Source organism: Mesitornis unicolor, unplaced genomic scaffold (assembly GCF_000695765.1).
Source record: "Mesitornis unicolor isolate BGI_N332 unplaced genomic scaffold, ASM69576v1 scaffold806, whole genome shotgun sequence".
In the NCBI taxonomy this organism is placed as follows: domain Eukaryota; kingdom Metazoa; phylum Chordata; class Aves; order Mesitornithiformes; family Mesitornithidae; genus Mesitornis; species Mesitornis unicolor.
This window is the reverse complement of record NW_010188687.1, coordinates 1-25,173: the sequence shown is the minus strand read 5'-3', so window position 1 is coordinate 25,173 and position 25,173 is coordinate 1. Positions and strand designations below refer to the sequence as shown.

Sequence of the window (25,173 nt, the reverse complement as noted above, 5' to 3'; positions counted from 1 at the left end):
GACAAGGAGCTAATACTATTTTGCAAATAATACCATAGTAGATCTTGAGGGATAAGAAGATAAGACCTGGAAATTTGGAGCAAGGGCCTGTACTGCAAGAATGGAGAGCCTGTTCCAATGCCTGATAAACCTTTCAGTAAAGAAATTCCTCCTAATGTCCAACCTAAACCTCCCCTGACCCAACTTGAGGCAATTTCCCCTTGTCCTACCACTATCTACAGGGAGAAGAAACAGACTCTCACCTTGCTACAACCTCCTTTCAGGTAGTTGTAGACAGTGCTAAGGTCTCCCCTCAGCCTCCTCATCTCCAGACTAAACAACCCGATCTCCCTCAGCTGCTCCTCATAAAACTTGTGCTCTAGACCCTTCACCGGCTTTGTTGCCCTTCTCTGGACATGCTCCAGCATCTTGATGTCCTTTTTGTTGTGAGGGGCCCAAAACTGAACACGGTATTCGAGGTGTGGCCTCACCAATGCTGAGTACAGGGGAAGGATCACTTCCTTGGTCCTGCTGGCCGCACTATTTATGATACAAGCCAAGATGATGTTGGCTTTCTTGGCCACCTGAGCACACTGCTGGCTCATGTTCAGCCAACTGTCCATAAACACCCCCAGGTCCTTTTCCTCCGGAGAGCTCTCCAGCCACTCCTCTGCAAGCCTGTAACGTTGCATGCGGTTGTTGCAACCCAAGTGCAGGACTCAGCATTTGGCCTTGTTGAACCTTGTACAATTGGCCGCAGCCCATTGATTCTGCCTATCCAGGTCCCTCTGTAAAGCCTGTCCACCTTCAGGCAGATCAACACTCCCTCACAACTTAGTGTCATCTGCAAACTTACTGAGGGTGCACTCAATTCCTCATCCATGTAATTGATAATTATATTAAACAGAAGTGGCCCCAGTACTGAGCCCTGGGGAACACCACTTGTGACTGGCTGCCAACTGAATTCAGCTCTGTTCACCATAACTTTGGGCCTGGCCATCTGGCCAGTGTTTTACCCAGTGAAACATGTGCCTGCCCAAGTCATGTGCAGCCAGCTTCTCCAGGAGGATGCTGTGGGAAACGATGTCAAAGCCTTACTAAAGTTCAGGTAGACGTCCACAGCCTTTTCCTCATCCTCTCACTTGTGACTGGCTGCCAACTGAATTCAGCTCTGTTCACCATAACTTTGGGCCTGGCCATCTGGCCAGTGTTTTACCCAGTGAAACATGTGCCTGCCCAAGTCATGTGCAGCCAGCTTCTCCAGGAGGATGCTGTGGGAAACGATGTCAAAGCCTTACTAAAGTTCAGGTAGACGTCCACAGCCTTTTCCTCATCCTCTAAGCAGGTCACCTCGTCAGAAAAGGAGATAAGATTAGTCAAGCAGGACCTGTCCTTCCTGAACCCATGCTGACTGGGCCTGATCGCTTGGTTGTCCTGCATGTGCCGTGTGATGGCACTCAGGATGATTTGCTCCATCACCTTCCCTGCCACTGAGGTCAGACTGACAGGTCTGTAGTTCCCCAGGTCTTCCTTCTGGCTCTTCTTGTAGATGGGCATCACGTTTGCAAGCCTCCAGTTGACTGGGACCTCCCCAGTCAGCCAGGACTGTTAGTAAATGATGGAAAGTGGCTTGGTGAGCACTTCTGCCAGCTCCCTCAGGACCTTGGGGTGGATCCCATCTGGCCCCATAGACTTGTGTATGTCTAAGTGGTGTAGCAGGTTGCTAACCCATCTCTTCATGGATTGTAGGGGCTTCATTATGCTTCCTATTCCTGTCTTCATGCTCAGTGGGCTGGGTACCCAGAGTACTACTGGATTTCCTACTAAAGACTGAGGCAAAGAAGGCATTAAGTACCTCAGCCTTTTCCTTGTCCCCGGTCACTGTGCTTCTCCCCACATCTACTAGAGGGGGGAGACTCTCCTTAGTCCTCCTTTTGTTGCTAATGTATTTGTAGAAATGTTTTTTATTGTCTTTAGCAGCACTAGCCAGATGAAATTCTAGCTGGGCTTTGTCCCTTTTGCCTGCATGACTTCATCGTAACCATATGATCCAAAAGTTCTGGTACTACTTGTGGTCATAACTCTTCAATCCTAAAGAAACTACAATGATCAAGACTACAAACAGAATACCTTTTAGATCCACTTCTGTGTTGATATTACTGGTATATTTTTTTTTTCTGATACGCTACTAATTCTCACTAGTGAAGTAATTTGTGAAATTCTGCAACACACCAGTAATTTAAATATGCCAGACAGCTATATTAAACTGTCTACTTTTGTTTATTATGTACTCGATTTGACTCCTAGAGCAAATAGCAATTTTGTGCATGTGTAAGTGCACTGCAGCTCATGTTCCTTATTTACAACATCTCTAAATGCATGCGTAGCCACTTTTATGTGTTGATGAAGTGCCATTGTTCTTTGATATAGAGTAAGAAGTATGGATCGCATAACCGATGCTCAGCTGCTGTTGTTAGCAGTGAATAAAGTTGCAAAGAAGCTCAGAATTGTTTTTATCCTTCAAAAATAACTTGAGGGAAAATGCTAAATGGTTCAGTGTTGCCGTGTGATGCTAATACTCAAGGGATTTCTTTTGCATGTCTGAAGTATATGGCCAGTGTAATTTACACATGCAGTATTCTGAAGAACCTTGCCAACTGTAGGAAATAAAACTTCCTTACCAGAGAGATTGAATGAAAATGTATGTTAACTAAGGCTGATCAATCAGAGTGAATTAATCTGAACTTGATGTATTTTTTTCAGATTGATGCTGTTGTCCTAAATTAAATGCAATTTTTCACTATAGTTAGGTAGGCCTAACTTTAATTAGGTAAGGACTCCAAGTGTTAATATTTAGAAACAACAAACTTGTGCAAGTAATTTGGTTGACTACTGTGTATTGCTACGTATCTGACAGAACTGTAGTTGTATTCACCATTCACAAAGTTCTTCAGCCACTTTTGTGATTATCTTTGTGTTTTCTTTGTAAACAAATAACTTTCTATTTTGGCAGTAGCGCAATGTTTCCATTCAGTTTTTTTCATTGAGTTCATTCTTCCTGTAATATTTTAACAAGTTGAAGACAGTTTTTTACGTATTTTGGACTTTCAGATGAAACATACAAATTCATTCCTAATTGTGAAAAAATATATGTTTGTCTTGTGTTAAGGAGCTTGTCAGTTCATCACTGTTCCTAGGTACTTCCAATTGTGTTCTTAACATCAACAGAGATACGAGAGATTCAGTGATGAAACAAATCATACAGTATATGTACAAAAGTGCTTTTTTTAATGAAAATGTTATATAGTTTTGATGGTTCTGACAGTGCTTAGCTCTTCTGTGTTTAAAGAATGCGTTATCCTAATTGCTCAGAAGGAACTACTGTGACTGTGTATGTCTGTTTTCTGAGTGCTGCCTTTTGAGAACAAGATTTTAATAGGGTTGTTTTTCTTCAATTTCTTTAGCATTTGCCCTTGCTGAGTTGATTGACAATTCCTTGTCAGCAACAGCCCGAAATACTGGTATTCGGAGCATACAGATAAAATTGGTAAGATAGAAATATTCTACTTTTTCAGGTGTAGTTTGCATTATCCTTTTTTTCTTCTGTTGCTCCTTGGTTTTTGTTTGTTTGTTTGGTTTTTCCCCCCAGTTATTTGATGACTCCCAAGGAAAACCAGCTGTTGCAGTGATCGATAATGGAAGAGGAATGACTTCTAAGCAGCTTAACAACTGGGCTGTGTATAGATTGTCAAAGTTTACAAGACAAGGTGACTTTGAGAGGTTAGAAATTTTTAATCATTTTTACAACAATTAGCAAACTCTGCTGCATCCAGTTCTGGGGCCACCAATATAAGAAGGACATGGAGCTGTTGGAGCGGTTCCAGAGGAGGGCCACGAGGATGATCAAAGGGCTGGAGCACCTTCCCTATGAGGACTGGCTGAGAGAGCTGGGGCTATTCAGCCTGGAGAAGAGAAGGCTCCAGGGGAACCTTATTGCAGCCTTCAAGTTCCTAAAGAGGTCCTACAGGAAAGCTGGGGAAGGAGTGTTTACAAGGGCAGGTAGTGATAGAACAAAGGGGGATAGTTTTAAACTGGAAGAGGGTAGATTTAGACTAGATATTAGGGAGAAATTCTTTACTGTGAGGGTGCTGAGACACTGGCACAGGTTGCCCAGGGAAGTTGCTGATGCCCCCTCCCTGACAGTGTTCAAGGCCAGGTTGGACAGGGCTTTGGGCAACCTGGTCTAGTGGGAGGTGTTCCTGCCCATGGCAGGGGGGTTGGACTGGATGATTTTTAAGGTCCCTTCCAACCTAAACCATTCCATGATTCTGTGGTTCTACATCATTTTAAGACATATCTCTATACCAGCACTTACAAAAACCTGTCTTTCTATGATTACATATAAATAGACACGTAATTTTTGTAGGTAGGAAATAAAGAAACTTCATAAGGCAAAACTGCTCTTCTAATGTGGTACTGTGAGAACATTTTTTATTCTCATGGCTTTTTCCAAGCTGTCTTTGACTTGCCTACACAGTCATTCTGTGTTCTGAAAAGTTTGGGTTTTTTTAATAATGTGTTCATCTTTTACCTGAAGCACTTTCAGTAGTGCATTAAACAATGCATTCAATGTCCATTATGCTACTGGAATAATGGATACAGCGTCTGGATTAGGTTCTCTTGCCTTTTTTGTGTTTTTAATTGGGTACAATGTAATGCAAAATTACACTTGAAAATGTCTCTTTTCTGAAGGAGGCTAGGCAAAATAAATGTTTTGTAGTTAAAGAGGAAAGTGGAGGTTTATGGTGGATATTGTTTCTTATATGAATTTTACAGTTTTGAATCTGTTCTCAAGAGATCTTCCACCTGCACAACCAGGCTTAACTCCAGTGTAGATGTTGTGGTTTAGGCTGGGCTGGCCACTAAATCCTGGACACATGCTCCCTATTGACCCCTCTGCCCTCCCCAGAAGGGAGGAGAAAAGAGAACAAGGGAGAGAGACTTTACAGGTTGGAAAATAAAACTAACAGATTTAATAAAACAATAATACTAATACTACAGGATAATAATGTAAATGGGAAAATAATGAAATATATACAAATATGTACAAATATATACAAAACCAATATAAAATCCTCCCCCCACCCTCCCCCAATGACGATTACGTCACCAGAGGCTCTGCGGAGCAGGGCTCTGGAAAAGTCCCAGACCAAACTCAGCAGCAGGTGGGAGCAGGATGCAGGAACACATGAATCAGGATCAGAGACAGACAAACTAGCAGGATTCCGCTCAGGCCTCGGCCTCTGCAGGATCGAGATGGACAGAAGGGTCCAAGATGAAAGAAGGGTGGAGACCCTCGTGATCCCTCGGCTTTATACAGAGTATGACGTATGTGGGATGGAATACCTCGTTGGTCAGTTTTGGGTCTGCTCCCCCCCTACCCCCGTAGGCACAGACATGGCACCCATGCTGAGACAGTGGCCTTGAGATTGTTTCTAGCAGTACGCAGCCTGGAAAAACATGCTGCTACTTTCAGCAAGTTCAGCCACTTAGAAGAGACTGAGTTGAAAAGTAAAATCATGAAGTAGAAAATTAGTTCTATTTAGCTCAAACTAGGACAGTAGAAAATTCCATAGAAGCAGACACATACAGTTCTTGGCCTTTAGTCATTTTCTGAGTACCTTAAACCTAGGACAGTAAATGTGAAGATGAGGATCACAGCCTCAATCTTAAATAATTTGTCCTATGAGAAACTAGTGCAAAAAGTAATGGGGCAGTGGAAAGTGATAATAGAGCTGAGGAGGAGGGTTTTTTCCCACTGGAAGGATCTCCAAATAGAGTGACTATATCTATCAAACAACTGGAAATAAGTGCATGAAAAGTGTTCCTGGTTCATGTAGTCATTTGTAAAGAAATTCTCGACTTTGTGTAATTGCTGTAGGTGTAACAGTAGAAATGTATAGTATTTTTAAACTGTGGGCTGATACCATTCAATGGGAGCATAGCTGTAAATTATACCAGGATACCAGCTACACTTTGTTTTCATTTGGGACTGCTATGATCCTACTATTTGCTTGAACTAGGTAAGATTGTTCATCCATCAAAGTTGAATTTAAAGACATGGAATTTAATTGCTGATGGCATATATACTCCAGTGTAAAAAAAAAAGTACATAGATACTAATAAGCAAAAGAATTATTTAGATGAAAAAGTTGGTATGACTGAATAAGGTTTGAATTCCTAGAACGGGACAGAAATGTCTTATGACTTAGGAACAGACTTACTCTCTCATTATCCTTTTAAAGAAATTACATTGAGAATTTTAGACACATGCATTTTAATGCTGCAATTATAATAAATCCAAAGTGAAGAATTTTTGAACAAAGCGACTGGAGAAAGAATTAATACAAGCTCTTTAGATCAGAAGTTTCTTTTTTAAAATTACTTTTCTCTTGAGAAAATTTATTAAAGACCCTTTTTACTTTCAGTGATCATTCAGGATATGTACGCCCTTTGCCGGTGCCTCGTAGTTTAAATAGTGATATCTCATATTTTGGAGTTGGAGGCAAACAAGCAGTGTTCTTTGTTGGACAGTGTGCCAGAGTAAGTAAATGTTAATCTTTAACTTTATTTTAATCACAACATTAAATTATTTTATTATGTTCATTTTAAGTTGTATATTGATTTTAAATACTGTTTCTTTAACAAAATCAGATGATAAGCAAACCTGCAGATTCTCAGGATGTTCATGAACTTGTCCTTTCTAAAGAGGATTTTGAAAAGAAGGAGAAAAACAAAGAGGCAATATATAGTGGATACATTCAAAACAGAAAGGTAAGTAGCCTTCATACTTTCTCCTTTTTAATGGAAAGCCTTTCCCAAGTTAACATGATTTCACTGAGTAATATCCTTGTAATACTTTTCTGGGAATTGTTTTATTGAATCATTTTCATTCTGGAGTGTAAAAGGAAGTAATGGGAAACTTGAACACTCTGTATCATAAGGCCTTAGTTGTATGTGGTTTTTTTCTCTTTTCAGTTTAGCTTTAAGGACAGAAATGCCATATAGTTTGAAGTAGGTTAAGAAAAATATTTTAAATACCTTTCTAAGAACAGCAATTTTTTTTAATGTAACTCTGCCTTTTCTTTATTATCTGTGATTTTATCACTAGCATAGAAATGGCCCCTTACCTGGATGAAAACAACAAAACTGTTGGGTTTTGTTGTGACTTAAGCCCAGTGGGCAACAGGGCACCACAATGCCAGTTTGTAGGCCGAGACAAAAAAGGACTGGGAGGGTTTTTCTATGAGCAGAAGAAAGCATTTGAAGAATTGCAGTCTTTTTGATGAAAGTTCCCACAACTGGTTAAGTTTTCCTGTTGGCTAAGGAGAGCTCTTTGATTACCTGGGGAAAGTAATTCTTAACAGAACACTCTTGACTAACATTTTTCACTGCCTGCAGTTAGGTAGGAGAAGCATCCTTTCACAACTTAGTGATATGTTTCCTTTTGCCTGCGTTCCTGCAAAACAAGGCATGAAGCTGCATTTACTATAGCATGGAAAACCTTTTCAGTTGTACCAATTGTTTGCAATTGCTGTACAGTTCTTGATCTTTGTGTTAAAAATAGCTTCTTTTCTGGATGCACCAAATGTAAAGGATTATCCACTGGTCCAACGTGAAGCATGACATCAACTGCCATGTTTCTGTGCGACTTAGAAACCTTCTGTCATAAGAGTAAGCGAATCCATCCAGGAAAAGGCAATCAGGACTTTCTGGAATCAAGAACAACTTTTTCTGTGAGACTACTGGATATTTCAGCTGGAAGTGATTCAGCCTTTCTCTTTAACAGCAAAAGCATGTCCTTCCACATCAATTTCTCTTATAGAAAGCAGCCTATCTTTTTTAAAAGCTTTTTTTTTTTTTTCCGGCTTGGTTTTCTTAAAGAAGACACCATTATAGTTCCATTTGAAGGATGAGAACGTAGATATCACACAGTGCCATATGAAACATTATTAAATGAATTTCTAGATGAAAGTGAGTTGAAAATTACCTGGATCAGGGATGTCAGATTCTCCGTTCGTTGACTTTAATTTGGAGGCTTTTTATTTTGAGCTTTAATCCTTTGTGATACTTAGCATCATGTGTTCTGTATTCTTTTCCTGTTCTGTTTTTTAATCTTTTTCAAATCTGATGGAAGTTCAAAAATTCAGTTTACTTTCCTACTCTTATTCTTTCACTCTTTTTGTAGCCATCTGACTCTACTCACATCACAAGTGATGATGAAAGATTTCTTCATAATCTGATATTAGAAGAAAGGGATAAAGAGAGTTTCACAGCAGTTGTCATTACAGGTGTACAACCAGATCATATGCAATACTTGAAAAACTTCTTTCATCTTTGGACAAGGCAGCTGGCGTAAGTTTGTGATTTAAAAGTGGACTACTAACAAAGTCAGATAAATTACTTCCTTTTTGTACTAATCATTGGCTTTATTCCTGTTCAGGCTGTTGATACATATTATATTGATGCCACAATTAGTCTTCCTAGCTGATTTTACAAAAAACAGCACAACTGAATAAGGCTCCCCATCCAAACAAAGAAGTTTACAAATATCAGTTTCAGTGTGACTTGATAACTGATACATAATCATCCAGCCGAATTATTAATAACCTATTCCATTTGTTATGTTGTTAATGTAATAATTAGATCTATAATTATTAATAACTTGATAAGTTACTGTTCTCTGTGCTTCTAAACTTAATATCTAGGTTTGTGTTTTGTTTTAGTTGTAGTTTTGTTTTTTTTAAAGAAAGAAAAAAGCTGCTGCTTCATCCCAGTTTAGCAGGGAGACTGATATATGTCCACTTAGTACTGTAGTAGTGTCATCAGTGGGCCAGTAGAGCTTGGAGACATGGAAGTCTGCGACACCTGTGAATTGTGTGGGCTTATCTGTTAAACTGATGGGTGGATCTATCTGTGAATGTAAACTGAACTATGAAGCCATAGCCCAATTTTGAAATCTGGCAAGCAGTAGAACTTGATTTTCAAGCTGTAATTTTATTTTTGTGTTACCTGTAATCTAATAATAATAGATAATCCTTAATATGAGTTTTAATATAAGGATTAGATAATACTTTCTTATATGAAACATCATTCACTGTCACATGTAAGAATTTGCAGCTGAAACCCTTTTTAGCCTTAAATGTAGAGGTACCTCTACATTGACATATAACTTATGTCCCTCATTAGCTCCTAGGTGCTCTTCTGGTGAACACCCTCACTTGGGTGTGTGTTAGTGATCTCTTAAAGGGAAAGAACTGCCTCCATTTGAGATAAAACCCAGGCTGCAGCACAGCCTTCATATTATTGTGGATGCTTTGAAGTGGAAGGAGGGGAAATGAACCCCTAAAAATAGTTGTGTCTTAAGGCCAAGGGAGCACCTTTTGAGGTCTGGAGGAGATGGAGACAAAATGCTAAGCAGTTTGGATATACTAGTCTGCTGTAAAGTCTTCAGCAGTGAGACCATGAGGAACTTTTGTCTGGAAACCAAGATTTCTCCTTGAAGTGCATTTAGTGCAGTGGATGTTGGAAGCAAAGCAATTATAAACACTTGCAGGTACATTTAGCTTCCTTCATGCATTCAGTCCCGTTGACCTGTATAACCTCTCTTCTGCAAGCCACTACCCTAAGGTTTAAGGACTTAATCTTTGAAGTTGGAAGAATTATCTAGCTTGCTGAAAATTTGAAGTAAATGGGGTTTTAAGTTCTGTAGTTTTCTCAAGCTTTTTCTCTCTGTGAAAGTAATTAATCTACCTGATGGCGTGAATTTTTTGAGTTTCTTAAATGAGTACAAGTGCCATTAGAAAATAATGTTTACAAATAGAAAATTTCTAATATACAGATCACATCCATGACTGCTGCCTATATTCAAATGGTGTATCTTTACTTTTTTTGTAAATAACTAAAGGATAGTGATTGGTTTTTAAATGCTTCTGTAGCTAATAGATGATCAATACAAATCTGGTATCGGACACAATATGTGGGAAGCTTTTTGGCTCTATTTCTTCTTTAATACCCAGAGCGCAGAACAAATTACAACACTTTTTTCAGTTTGCACTTTGATATAAAGGATCTGTAGCCATGTAACGATTAGATTTTTTTTTTTCACTTTTGTATTATTTTGAGATTTGTAATGTTCGTAATTATTTTATCAAAAAATGAATCCTAATATGATTGTGCATGAAGGAGATGAGAGTTGAAATGAGTGAAAGGGAGTCACTCACTCCCTTTAGTAAATCTTCTGCACCAGATATACATGTTGCCATGGAGTTGATTTATAACAATGCAGTGAACCAGTTATACTTTAATAAAAATATGAGCTTACTTAGATTTTTGAAAATTAAAATGTACAATTTTAAAATTTTACTTTCTAGGATTTAATTTTCATTTAAAATGTATTTCAGACATATCTATCACTATTATATCCATGGACCAAAAGGAAATGAAACAAATGCTGTAACAAAAGACATAACGCCTTTCAACAACATAGACATTCAGGTAAGAGCTATTATTAGTAAAAATTCTTCTTTGATGGCAACTTATTTCATACTATGCCTGTTTCTCTTAAATCATGCATTTTGAAGTACAGCAGCATTTTAAAATATGTATGTAATTTAATTTCTAAAAAGTAGTGCTGTTTATCATTGCAGCATAGGAACTGATTTTGCTAACAGTTGAGATAAATGTTATGAATGCTAGTTAGTTTCTCGGTCTAAGGAATATCAACTTCTTTTATTTTTTCCAGATTTCAATGTTTGAAAAAGGAAAAGTACCAAAGATTGTCAATCTTAGGGAGATCAAAGATGACATGCAGACATTGTATATAAATACTGCAGCAGATAGTTTTGAATTCAAGGCACATGTTGATGGAGAAGGTATAGTGGAAGGCATCATCCGATATCATCCCTTCCTGTATGATAAAGAAACATACCCGGATGATCCATGTTTTCCATCAAGTGAGTGAAATGTTTCACTGCTGTTATAGTCCTACTATAGACAATCCTGCTACTCCAAATGTTTTAATTAAATAGGAACTAAAAGAATTTAAATTAAAATGTAAATTATTATCTAATATGGGTTGTGGCAGAACAGAAAATTTCTCATCCTTTTGGATGAACAAATCCTCTGAATAAATTGGGTGTTGTGGTAAGTCATTCATGTAAACCTGATCTTTGACATAACACCATCTCATCTCAAACTATAAACTCTTATGGGACGCAGTCTGTTTGAAACATTGCCACTTTCCTGACTGCTAGATCTTTACTCCAAAAAGGAGTGAAACACCACCAGTTTAATTCAAGAGATTCTAACATCAGAATACTGCAGAGGACAACATGTAATCAAATCTTTAATTTAAAATTTGTTTTATCCAGCCTTGATGAATTTTCAGATCCTAGGGTTTTAAAATAATTTGCATTGGTAATTTTCTTTTTATGACAAAACAAAAGTTTAATTGTGACAAGATTTTATGACGTTAGATGAACGTATTTGAAACTAAGAGGGAAAGGTAATATTTAGTCAGATTTTAAATTTGCAAATTTGATAGATTTGGTAATATCATTCAATCCCTGTTTAAATTTTTTTTTCTTAGCTTTCCTTAGTTTTTATGCTTGGTATTTTTTAAACAAACAAAAATAATCCTAATATTGTATATACTTAGCTTGATATCATGTGTGCTGCTACTGTGGCTAACTTTCTAAGTATAGATAATCCTTAATTTAGACTGCTTTGTTTTCTGGTATTACATTAGTTTTTAAAAGAACTTTATTCATGGAAACTGTCTTCTTTTTAATCAAGAATTAAACAATGATGATGAGGATGATGACTGCTTTATAGTAGAAAAGGGTGCCAGAGGAAAAAGGCCTATTTTTGAATGTTTTTGGAATGGAAGATTGATACCATACACAACTGTGGAAGAGTAAGTTGTAATCTGTTTCTACCATGTAAACCAGTCTGTTTCTATAATGTAAACCTCCCTTTATAAAAAAGGGTTTTAATGTCTGTTCCTTTTGTTTAAGTTTTGACTGGTGTGCTCCTCCAAAGAAGAGAGGATTAGCACCAATTGAATGCTACAACAGAATTTCTGGTGCATTATTTACCAATGATAAGTTCCAGGTCAGCACAAACAAACTCACTTTCATGGATCTGGAGCTGAAGCTAAAAGATAAGAATACTCTGTTCACAAGAATCTTCAATGGACAGGTGAGCACTTTATTCTGTTAAGTATTTTTTCTTGGCAAAGTATAAGGCATATGATATAAAAACCTTTACTCACTGGTCATTTGTTCATGTCACTGAATATTGCCCAGTTTCTGAAGAGCTTTCACCTCAGGCACTTTTTCAGAACTTTGTAACAGAGACTTCTCTCAGTTTTAATGAGTAGTAAATCTGCAAAAATAAGATTGAGTCTTTTTCCTTGTGTAAACAGTGGCTTTATCTGGTTGTTCTATGACAGTTTTTGTGGAAAGACCTTCATAGAGGAATATGGGTGCTGGGGGAAACACTTTCTCTGGCTTAAAGTATAGCTTTCCTTGAATTTTGTAGTGTTTCCAAGCTGAAGAATCCATTTTTTTTGGAGTGCAGTATTGCTGTACTCTTACAATTGTTCATACTTCTGAAGTAGTCAGATTTAAATTTTATAATACATTGATAATATGTATTTCTTTTGTAATCTCTTAATAGGAGCAACGAATGAAAATTGACAGAGAATTTGCTTTGTGGCTCAAAGACTGTCATGAAAAATATGACAAACAGATAAAATTCACACTCTTTAAAGGAATTACTACACGTACTGATTTACCATCCAAAAGAATGCAGAGCCCTTGGGCAATGTATGCTGCAATAGAGTGGGATGGAAAAACATTCAAAACTGGACAGCTGGTAAGTTAGTTGCTCACTGGTGTTGAGGTTTGGTTTTCTTTGTTTTGTGATAGAGCATTTGAGCCCTGTAAAAGGCAAATACTATACATTTGGTGCAGAAGTGATACATTGACATTGTTTTCCCTTTACAGGTGAAAACTATAAAGACTCTTCCAATATTCTATGGAAGTATTGAGAAATTTTTTTTGTATGGAGACCATGATGGGGATATATTTGCTACTGGAGGAGAGGTTCAAATTGCTCTGGTAAGACAAATATACAAAGGATTCACACAGTTACAATACCTATGGAAACTTTAAACAGAATCCTGGGTCAGACTTATTTAATCGCCCTTCAAATAACTGTTGAAAATGATGGTATTTTTAGAGATTCAGCAATCCAGAAATAATCAAACTGCTTAGTTACATGAGTTTTGATGTAAATATATTAAAATTATAATTCATTATCAATAATTTATTTAAATTCACACATGAAATAGAGTATCACAATATCAAAAATATGTTGTGCATCTGTTCTTAACCCTTGTGATTTCAGCAAATTGTAGAACAGCGTCTTGTGGAATCACCAGGTAGTATTTGTTAGCATGTTACATTATATCCTTGTCTATTTATCTAGTCCCTTGATAGAGAGGTATTTCTTCTTGGACATATTATAATCTGGCTGTTTATAACTGCACTCTTTCTTTTTTTTTTTTTTTCTCAGGAACCTCAGGCCTTGTATGCTGAAATGAAAACTATTCCGATCTCAAAACTTGATAGAACAGTGTCTGACAAAGCTGTTAAAAAATACATAGAGGATGAAATGGCAAGGTAAGCTCTAAATTGTAATTATTTACTTGTAGAGTTCCTAATAACAGTTTTAGTATTTTTTCAGGAACAAAAAAAAAATCAGTTTTATTTCCAAATGGGAAACCAGTCAGCTGTTTATTAGGGGAAAAAACAAATAAACAACAACCTAGAACTCTAAACCAAGAAGAAATAGTTTGGAGTTATTTTTTTCCCCCTAAAACAGCTTTGTTTATATTCTGCTAAAAGTAAATTGCCCTGTTTTTTAACTCATAGAAAAACTGTTTTTGCTTTCTTTTTCACTAGACTTCCTGACAAATTATCAGTAACTTGGCCTGAAGGAGATGAGTTATTACCAAATGAAACAAGATTTGCTGGTACACCAATAGGTATATTTTTTCCTTTCAAATACTGAAAATTAAAATGTGAATTTAAAAATATATTATGCTCTCTTTAAAAAAAAATAAACCAAGCATACAGAAATCTCCAGTCACTTAAAATACACAGCATATTTTTCATCATTTTTCCTTTTAAATACAGGAGCCTTAAGGATAGAAATTTTGAATAAAAAAGGAGAAGCAATGCAAAAACTTCCAGGTACAAGCCACGGAGGTTCAAAGAAACTTCTTGTTGAACTTAAGGTTATTTTACATTGTAAGTATGTCACTATATTTAACTGAGTCTTTATTATTTTAAAAATGCATAATGGATAATCTATTTCTTTGTGTGTATACATATAATATGTAATAGAATTTGATAGATGGATATAGCTTTTATTTTTAAGGACAATATCCCATTAGAGCATGTAGCACTCCAAGCCACATTTAATGAAATTACAGTTGCTTCAGTGCCAAATATTTAATATTTTAGTGCTGTATTAGGATTACATCTTTTCTCACATGTAAGGAGGGCCTATCAATTCCAGGATGTCTAGTTAATATGCATAAGAACATAGATAGTGTTTCTGTAATTAACATAGCAATTCATGTGAGCTGCATGAAAGTAGGGACCAGATTTGTTTAGCATCTAATGTAAAGTGACTTCAGAATTTAAAAAAATCAAGTTTCTTGTGAATTAGTGTTCTGTGGTTTTCATTTTTTGTGTGCTTCACCTGGTGCTATGAGTGATAGTAATACTTGAAAAAATCAAGAATGATGGTGTAATATCTAAACACATGTAGCTAATTGTTTGTTTTTCAGCACCTACTGGGAATAAAGAAATAATTTCCCATATCAGTCAGCATGGAGGGAAATGGCCGTACTGGTTTAAAAAAATGGGTAAGTTCACATATGCAGTATTTTCATTTTATTTATAATTTTACTTTTTTTTTCTTTCTAATTTTATTTATATTTCTGTTCAGAAAATCTTCAGAAACTTGGGAACTACACCTTGAAACTGCAAGTAGTATTGAATGAAAGTAATGCAGACACTTATGCAGGAAGGCCTTTACCATCTAAAATATTTAAATTTACCATTATAGGTAAGAATTCCGGTCTTGTACTTCTAGTGTACTTATTTGATTCATTGTACATCAAAATTATTCATATTTTAGTTGAAAGGTAATTTTCAGCACTGAAAAGTATCATTTGCATGTCAAATATGAAGTAAATTCAGGAGAAAATTAATTTTTTCACTAATAGGTTTTGATCTCAACTTTAATGTGTTGTCTCTGCTATACATTGAGTTTTAGAAAAAAGTAAAGTGTTGATGGAATCAAATCTTTTCCCTGATGTGAACTTTCCTAAATGTATGTAATAAAAATAAACTTTTACTTAATTAGAGTCACTATTTTTCCTCATGTCATTGGCATATTCTTTCATAAAACTAGTATTCCTTAGGCCAAATTTCATGCATAAACCACAGAAACTAATTCAAAAACAGGTTATGTATTTAAAATATTCATGTTGAGGTTGAAGTCTCTTTTTTAATTAAAGGAAGAATCCTATGCAAAACTAAATTCTCATTTGGTTATAATGGGTGTGTATCTTTGGATTAACCATCATAAAATACTTACTGGAACACCAGAACAGAAATAATATTGTTAAATGTATCTGATGTTACTCTCTCTTGTCATACACTCTGGTATCTATGTTTGTGGCCTAATATAGTATGTGACTGATTGTATTTGCAAGAAAATTCATGGATTCTGATTTTGATTACACTGTTGAATACCGTAAGTTATACAGTGTATGGCTACATCATGTTTCTGGTACAGCCTTGTTAGTCCTGTTTCTCTCATCTTCTAAGATGTTAATTTTATTTCCTAATTTATTTGTGTGCATTTATCTGTTAGTGACTGTTTAGTTTTTGTTTATAAGCCTTTCTCTGAAGAAGTTTTTTTTTTCTTTTTTCCTGAAAAGGCTTCATTTCCAGGCAAAATAGGCATATATTTGGGAAAAAGTGTAAAGCTGTAGACTAGTTTGAAGTTGCTCTTTCTGTTCAGAAATATGGAACACAATTAATTTTAAAATTATAAAGGAGTGATATGTTATCTGTAAAGATAACAAATCTCAAAATTTAAAAATAAATCTCTACTTCTGATTCAGTACATCATAATTCATCTTAAAGAAAATCCATAGTTCTTTACTTGCTAAATTAGTATGCAAAAATACATGCTAACTATGGATTATACATCCCCTGCTCCATCTTATCACCAAGACTCATCCTTTTATGTAAATGGTCTTGTATATAGTAATCAAAAAATTGTAGGCTACCTGACCAAGAAGAACAAGTGGAAGAGGGCCTTCTACAGACACTTAGAAGCAGCATTATGTTCACAGACTGATCTTTGTGGAGGACTTCAGCCACCCCAGTATCTGCTGGAGGGACAGCACAGCAGGGGATAAACAGTCCAGGAGGTTCCTGGAGTGCATCAAAGACAATTTCCTGACTGAAGTGATAGAGGAACCAACAAGGAGAGGTGCTCTGCTGCACCTCCTTCTCACAAACAAGGGGGGGGCTCATGGGGCATGTGAAGGTTGATGGCAGCCTTGGCAGCTCTGACCATGAGACAGAACTGTGAATGGAAGGAGGGCAAAAAGGAAGGTCACAACCCCAGACTTCAGGAGAGAAGCCTTTGGCCTCCTCAAATTTCTGCCTGGTGAAGTTCCATGGGATAAGGCTCTGGATGGAAAGGAGGTCCAAGAAAGCTATTAATATTCACAGATCACCTCTTCTAAGTTCAAGTCTAGTCCATCCCAATGAATAGGAAGCCAGGCAAAAATGCCAGGAGGCCTGCATGGATGAACAAGGAGCTCGTGGCAAAACTCAGCACAGAAAAGAAGTGTACAGAAGGTGGAAGTGGGAACACGTAGGCTGGGAGAAATACAGAGACACTAATTCAGGCATGCAGGGATGGGATTAAGACAGCCAAAGTCCAACTGGAATTGAAACTGGAATCCCTGGCAAGGCATAGCAAAGACAAAAAGATGATCTTCTATAAATACATAGGTGACAAAAAGATGACAGTGGGTCCCCCCTGTTAAATGAGGCGGGGGACACAGGAAATGGAAAAGACTGAGTTACTGAACATCTTTTTTGCCTCAATATTTACTAGCAAGATGTTCAACAAGGAGAAATCATGCTTGACTAGCTTGATAACCTTCTAAGATGAAATGACTAGCTTGGTAGATGAGGGATGAGCAGTAGTTGTTGTGTAGCTAGACTTCAGTGAGGCTTTCAGCACTGTCTCCTGTATGATGCTCATAGAGAACCTAATGAAATATGGGCTGGTTGAGGAGAGGGTGAGATTGACTGACAACTGGCAGAAGAGCTGGGCTCAGAGAGTGATGGTCAATGGCACAAAGTCTGGCTAGAAGCCAGTAACTAGTGATTACCCCAGGAGTCAATAGGGACAATACTGGGTCTGATCCTGTTTAACGTCTTCATTAATGATCTGGATGATGTGGCTGAGTCTACCTTCAGCGAGTTTGCTGATGACACAAAACTGGGAAGAGTGTGTGATACACTAGAGTTGTGCTGCGATCCAGAGAGACCTCAAAAGGCTGGAGAAAAGAGACTGACAGGACCCTTATGAAATTCAACATCGGAAAGTGGAAAGTTCTGCACTTGGGGAAGAACAACCCCATGCAGCAGTATAGACTGGTGCCTGATCAACTGGAAAGCAGCTTTGTAAAAAAGGACCTGGGGGTTCTGGTGGTCAAGAGAGTGAATATGAGTTGGTAATTTGCCCTTGCTGCAAAGAAGAGCAACAGCATCTTGGGCTGCGTTGAGAGGAGTGTTGCCAGCAGGTCGAGGGAGGTGATCCTTCCCCTCTACTCAATACTGGTGAGGCTACAACTGGAGTACTGTGTCCAGTTCTGGGCACATTACATAATAACACAGGGACTTGGACATACTGGAGAGAGTCTGGCAAAGGACCTTGAAGATGATGAAGGGACTGGAGCATCTGTTATATGAAGAAAGACTGAGAGAGCTAAGACTACTGAGCCTGGAGGAGAGATGATTCATGGGGATCTTACCAATTTCTACAAATACCTGAAGACGGGGTGTAAAGAAGATTGAGCCAGGCTCTTTTCACTGGTGCCCAGGGACAGGACCAGAGGCATGGGAACACACTGAAACACAAGGAGGGTCCCTCTGAACATCAGGAAGCTCTTCTTCACTGTCAGGGTGACTGAGCACTGGCACAACTTGCCTGAGCGCTGGTACAGATTGCCCAAGAGGTTGTGGAGTGTCCGTTTTTGGAGATATTCAAATGCTGTCTGGACAGATTCCTGGGCACCTGGCTCTAAGTGGCCCTGTGTGAGCCAGGGGAGCTGGACAAGATGACCTCCAGAGAACCCTTCCGACCTCAACCATTCTGTGAGCTTTATCTACAAGGGGGACAGGGAGAGGGAAAGACAAAAAAATACTGCTTGCTTTACAGTTATTATTAAAATAAGTATTTTTGTCTAGCATCTGTTTCCAGAAGATCAAGAAAAAAATAGATGCTTTTGTTAGCCTCCTATTTTTTCCACAAAACTAGATGCTTTGAATGAGAACCCTTTAGGCAGAAAAAATTTCTTTGTAGCATATTCTTCTAAAAGCTTCTGCAGAAGTAGTATTAGCAGAATAGAAAGAGGTATTCTTGTATGATAATACAAAAAAGTGTTTGGCATTACTTGAAAAGAGTAAATATTTAAACATATGTCTGAAAACCTGGCGTTGAAGTCTCAAGATACATCTGTGAAATTCCAAGAATAAAAAAAAAATCCAGCTCTTTCTGTGAATGAATACATAAATGAACATTGTCTGCTCCTTCTTTATCTCTGTTTATCAAAGCAAAAAGAGAATCTTTAAAAGTGGCAAAGTTGCAGTCTGTATTTCAGAAATCCTTTTTCAATACTACGGTGGCTTTCCCAGCATGGCAGCCTTCAATTAAAGGTTCCTTCAGCTTTCCATTGAAATGAACAAACCTCCTTGAAAAGGAATAGAAGTTCTAAAAACCTAATGAATTTATAGTTTGATACTTTTAACACAAAAGATATGAAAAGCAACTTTTTCTATCTGTTGCTGTTTTTTGGCCTAGTCAGAAGATAACATGACATTTTTAATATTTTCAGTTTTGACAAGTGAATATTTCAGGTCTTTATTTTTGCAGTTTTTCGTGTTGTCTCAAAGGCAGCCATAAATCCTCATGCTTGTTATTCCAAAATATAAACATTTTTGTGGCTGATTATCTATATAGAGTCTAAAAATCCAGAAAAGAAGAATTAAAATCTAAACTGAAATCAACAGCTTTTTTGTCTGAGAAACAAATTATTTTATTTCTCTAACAGCAAATTGTTGCTCAGTGTTTACAGTTCTTCTTGGTAAGCTAAAAATTCATAAATGCCGTTTAAAACTGAACTTCCCAAGTTAATCTGTAAGTTCTGTGTTTTTAATTCAGATAAGTTCTATTGATAGTTATTCACTTTGACAGTGCAGAAGTTCTTTTACTGTTATTTTGTCAAATCATTTTACAGTTTTATCATTCACTTATGAATAAAATTGCGAGCACTGAAAGGTTCAGGTCTTTTTGTTGTTGTAAATGTTAATGTAAATAATTTTGGCCAATACAAGATAATTATTTCCCTCCCCACATGATTTTTCACATCTCTTGTGGAAAAGCAGCTCTCTGATAAATGGCACCTGTAAATAGTGATAGTAGTTGTTATTTGGAGTCCAAAATAATTTGATAGGATATTTATCTACTATTTAGCTCAGCACTGTGTTACTACTTTTTTTGAAGGTCACTTGGCCAAGGTAGTATGTTGAGGGGGGTTATCCTGACACTCTACTCTGCCCTAGTGAGGCCACATTTGTTCAGTCCTTAGCTCCCCTGTCCAAGAAAGACATGAAACTACTGGAGAGAGTCTAGCAGAGGGCTACAAAGATGACGAGGGGACTGAAGCATCTCTTTTATGAAGAAAGGCTGAGTCCTGGGTCTGTTTAGTCTGGAGAATACTGAGAAGGGGATCTTATTAATGCTTATAAATATCTAAAGGGCAGGTGTCAAAAGGATGGGGCCAGACTTTTTTCAGTGGTGCCCAATGATACGACGAAGGGCAATGGGCACAAACCAGAGCACAGGAAGTTCAAGCTGAACAGGAGGAAACTTCCTTACAGTGAGGGTAACAGAGCAGTGGAACAGGCTGCCCAGAGAGGTTGTGGAGTCTCCTGCTCTGGAGATATTCAGAACCCACCTGGATGCTATCCTGTGCAACCTGCTTTGACATGGGAACTGCACTAGATGATCTCCAGAGGACCCTTCCAACCACTACCATTCCCTGATTCTCTGATTCCTCAAAACATTTCTCTGATTTACAAGCTCGCTTTTTTACTGCTCTGTTTGGTCTCATTTTTTAGTGCCTAATTGAAGGCAGTCTAACCGGGCCAGATTTCTTCTTCAAGTACTCATCATTACTTGTCTTTATCTCTCAAATATGGGATAGTTGTAGAACAAAAATGGTTTTTTGCATGAATGATTTTATTTTAACAGAATTAAAGCAATTAGATGTTTAAGAAAAGCTGTCTACAAGGATCTTGTCTACTTTGAGGTGTTGTACGGATGATCCAAGTACTTTGGAAGTTTTGGCTCTCCTGTTGTTTCTTATACTGTAGTCTGCTGCTATTATGCTTTAACTATTGTTTTTATGTTAGGTCAAGTTAAAAAAAAGTATTAATCAGTAAACTATGACTTTGGTTACAGCAGTATTCTGAACAGCCTATTTACTTTGAGGATGAAAACCACTTGACTTAATTGCAGCCTTAATTAAGAAAATGTCAATGAACACACATAATTCCTTCTGAAAATGCATTATTCTTTTCTCTTAGAGGGTAAACCAGAGAAATTTTCAGTGGGTGTTTTGGAACTGCCTCTTCGAGTTGGAGTACCTTTTAATATTCCTTTGGAATTACAGGATGAATTTGGTCATGCAACACAGTCGACAACTGACATTAAACCAATTCTCGAAGCTAGGTATTTCAACCATGTATTTTTTTGTTTGTTTCGATCCTTTCTTCGTGGGACATTAATATAGTAATTCTTTGGGTTTTGTCTGAGTGATGTACTCCATATTTTTCACATAAAGTGGCATTTTTGCATTTATTTCCATAAGAATATCTGAAAGTATCTTGCCTATCAAAACACTATGTTTATTTTTAAATTGATTCTGTTTTGTTTTCTATGTATTTTTTCTAGTGGATTGACATTACACTATGAAGGAATAACTTCAGGAATGAAGTGCATCATTAAGGGTGTCACTGCTAAAGGCTGTATAAGTAATTTCCAGGGCAAGGTATGCTAATGATTGAAGTGACATATTTAAAAAACAACAACAACAAGAACCACACAAAACACACAGCAAATAATTTTTGTGTAAAACTGATTGTCACATAGTGTTAGCTATCTATTGGTCTACACTAATGACTAAGTTATTTCTTGGGATATTTTCAAATGATCACTCACAGCTCTACCAGAAGCAATTTGTCTTTCCCACATTTGCACTCTATTAGCTGATGTTATTGTAGTTGGAGCGGCTATGTGGTGGACTGTACCTAGCATGCTAAATCAGCTGTTCTAGTTTAAACTGGTGCTGAAATTGGTTTGAGAGACCATGTCCTCTGTAGAAGACACAGGTGTTGAAAGATTAAAAGGAATGAAGTTAAAGAAGTAAGCTGATTAGAGGCAGAAAATAGTGCCCTGTTACGAAGACAGTATTAAGTAAAAATGAGTAGTACAGAAAGGGAGTGAAAACTAAAAGAAGGGGAGCATAGGAGGAGTGTCTAGTGCATGAATACAAAGCTTGATTGAATGAGCTACTGAAGAATTCAGCTTATTAACATTAAAAATCAGCTATTCTGATTTCCTATATTTTATTTCCTACCTTATTTTTCACTCAGCAAACCAAAAGAATTGTCTGATTGCTTTCATCCAGTCTACAACACGTTAATGTTGCACATATCCTGGCAGGCATGAGAAGGGCATAAGCCAGGTTTATTAAATTAAACCTTTCCAGAGCAGCATTTCTGAGCATGTAAAAATGACAATTCATGAATTGTAACTAAATATTCTCAAATATCAAATATATAAAATCTGAAATTCATGTATCTGCAGTGCAACTAGTTTTTTAAAATTGGAGCTCTTAAGGTGATTGATTAGACTGCTTCATTCTCTGATTTTATTGAGGAAATGCATTTCAGTGATGCAATTCTACAGCAGTTGTTTTTCTTACAGCCTTATTCAAAGATGAGATGTATAGTAATTTTGGTGCCTTGCTTCAGGCAATTAGCTAAGGAATAATGAACACAGAACTTAAAGACCCTTTCTTTAAACCTTACTGAACTGATACAGTTTTTTTTCCCCATTAAAGCAAGCTTCTAAGCAGGAAACCGCAAGTTATGATAGCTGCTGTTAATGGTTTCAGAACCATGTAGTTTAACATGCAAATCCTGGATTGAACATCTCTGGGAATAATAAGAGATTTGAATACAGGGCAAAAAAATCATTAAGTAGCAGTGCAAAAAAATTTGGATAGACTTCTGAAATTTACATATATATGAATTGACTTGACTATGTTAGATAATTTATGATCTGGTTTTCTTTAAGCTTAATATTTAAAAATTTATTTTCATTAGAACTTTAATGTGAAGATTACTCTTCCTGGTTTGAAAGAAGACACACAAAACTTTAAAATAAGATTGCAGCCTGGTAAGTACCCTTAAAATATTTAGTGAATTTCTGTTGAATTTTATTCTAACACTATTAATGAAATACTGTCCCAAGAAGGTAACATATTTAGGGAAGCATAAAAAAGGATATTGTAGCTCATCCAAGTGATGACTGAAACTAAATAAAGCTAAGGGCCTGACTTATTTGGCAGGAATAACATCAAACTCACAGCCCATCCTTGTCCATTATTCTAGCAGCTGGAATTTGTCTGCTTACTTCAGACTGATTTTTCACGTAGTGTTTTAATTATTTTAAATATTTTTTTCTAGCCTAGCAACATGGAATTAATGAATTTTTTATCTTTTCTTTTTTCTTCGGCATTAAGTCCTTTAACCTGTACTATTCTGCATTGGCCTGTTCTCCCTGTAGAAAACATCTTGTGAATGAACAAGTAGCTCATTCAGTTTCTTACCCCAGCAAAGGAGGTGTGCTTTCACAGTTGGGATTGAGTCTGAAATCTTTAGTTTTACATGTTGACTTTATCATAATGCAAGAGAGGAATATAGAAGTCTGCAAGTTCACTGCCCTTACCAGAATTTTATGTTTTGTGGATGTCTTGATACTAAGGATTCCATTATGTGAATACTGTTGTCCCTTGTTACCTTGGGTTTTTCTGGATTTGGGAGATAAGGTATAGTTTGAAGGCTGATTTTTTACCTCCTAGATTATCAAACTTTAGGCTTTCCCATCTCATTTTGCAGAGAAATTGTGTACTCCAAGCTTTGTTAGACCTACAGTGCTCGGTTTATTCTGTTATTCTTTTATATTTTCAGAACTTAAGACTTCATGTAGAAAATGGGATGGAACTATGTGACTTGAGACAGATTGTATTGTGTATTGCTTAGTTATTTACCTTGGACTGAAGGCAACTTCATCCTTCATTAGAATCTTTTGCTTTTGGCAGTGTAGAGATCCTTCACTATCTCTTTCTTCTCAATGGACTTATTCTTGGCTTTTAAAGCTGTTTTTTGAGGAGAGAATGAATAAAAGCTGCTTCAGTCTTTCCTATTCTTCAGCAGAGTTTGAAATTGATGTTTTAATGAATGATACATAAAGGATGTTTCTGAAAAATGGTCGCCTTTGTTCATTCGAGACTTGTCTTTTAATAGTAATCTCTTACTTCCTTCTCTTTTTTTAAAACTGATAAAATAATTATATGATCCAGGGGGTAGACTTACTTAAATAGCTTCACTTTACTATCCAAGTAATGCCAACAAAATTTTCTTTACATGCAAGTTTTAGCAATGGTGGCTTTGGTAATTAAAAACTTAATTAAATAATTTAATTAAAACTTAATTAATTTGCATATCATGATTGTTTGCATATCTCAACATTAATATCTTAGTTTTTAATATGTGAGGAGAAAGCTGCAGGTTTCTTTTTGATGAATGTGAATCTATATAGTATGTAAATAGCACTATATCATGCGTTTGCACCTCACATATGCTGAAATTCATCATGTTTGTCTAACTGTTCCTTCATTCAAAAGATTGGCAGATCGTATGTATTGAAAGGCAGGAAGTTTCTAGAACTTCTCAGCATAAACTGTTACACTTGAATTGGGCTAAATGGTTTGCTACCACAAATATCTTGGTAGCCTGGCTTTAAAAACTTTTTGAGGTAACTTGTGAGATGCTGTATTTCAGTTTTTGCTATCTAAAATATAACCACTGTTCTGCAATTGTGCACTTTTACAGGCCCTCCTTGTCAATTGAAGGTAAAACCAGATTCCGAAATTCTAAAGATTGAAAATGGTACAGCTTTCCCCTTTCAGGTTGAAGTACTGGATGAATCAGGAAATATAACAGCACAGCCAAAGTTGATAGTTCATTGTAAGGTAAACGACATTTTATTGTGTCATAAGGATTTAGATACTTGCTTTTCAAAGGGCTGGGAAAAGAGCCTATTTTGGCATCTAAATAGAAGTTATTATCTTTAGTAATACTTTTTTGAAGTTTCTGTAGCTTGGTAGCCATAACTCTGACTGTATTGCCTCATCTATTATTAGTCATTCAGTAAGTTTCAGAATCAGAGGAACCTGGCAATTGAAGAGGGAACGATGTGAGGATATATAGCTACAATTTTAAGATATTTTAGATTATATTTGCCATATACATATAAAATTTGTTCAGGAAAAAGCTTCATACAGCTTATTTTTGGTTCGTTTAAAGATGAAAATGCAGCTTGAGTGCCTAAAAATAATATTAGATAATACTGTTATCATAAGCACTTCACAGAATCACAGAACGTTAGGGA

The 25,173-nt window shown here is 36.7% G+C and overlaps 1 protein-coding gene across 1 annotated transcript in view; it reads left to right on the top strand.

Annotated features, from left to right (window-relative positions):
* The window catches only part of LOC104535763 (structural maintenance of chromosomes flexible hinge domain-containing protein 1-like), a gene marked incomplete at its 3' end in the record, with an annotated part of 38,145 nt that extends 13,391 nt beyond the window's left edge, over positions 1-24,754 (top strand). The window contains exons 4-23 of the mRNA XM_010185799.1: positions 3,444-3,526; positions 3,629-3,759; positions 6,468-6,582; positions 6,694-6,813; positions 8,228-8,394; positions 10,443-10,536; positions 10,784-10,994; positions 11,836-11,956; positions 12,057-12,240; positions 12,721-12,918; positions 13,050-13,163; positions 13,621-13,727; positions 14,010-14,092; positions 14,244-14,357; positions 14,903-14,980; positions 15,064-15,183; positions 21,021-21,165; positions 21,388-21,484; positions 22,824-22,896; positions 24,615-24,754. Of these exons, the coding sequence (XP_010184101.1) occupies positions 3,444-3,526; positions 3,629-3,759; positions 6,468-6,582; positions 6,694-6,813; positions 8,228-8,394; positions 10,443-10,536; positions 10,784-10,994; positions 11,836-11,956; positions 12,057-12,240; positions 12,721-12,918; positions 13,050-13,163; positions 13,621-13,727; positions 14,010-14,092; positions 14,244-14,357; positions 14,903-14,980; positions 15,064-15,183; positions 21,021-21,165; positions 21,388-21,484; positions 22,824-22,896; positions 24,615-24,754 (2,495 nt within the window). The remainder of the gene's footprint in view (positions 1-3,443; positions 3,527-3,628; positions 3,760-6,467; positions 6,583-6,693; positions 6,814-8,227; positions 8,395-10,442; positions 10,537-10,783; positions 10,995-11,835; positions 11,957-12,056; positions 12,241-12,720; positions 12,919-13,049; positions 13,164-13,620; positions 13,728-14,009; positions 14,093-14,243; positions 14,358-14,902; positions 14,981-15,063; positions 15,184-21,020; positions 21,166-21,387; positions 21,485-22,823; positions 22,897-24,614) is intronic.
* Positions 24,755-25,173: the final 419 nt, after the last annotated feature.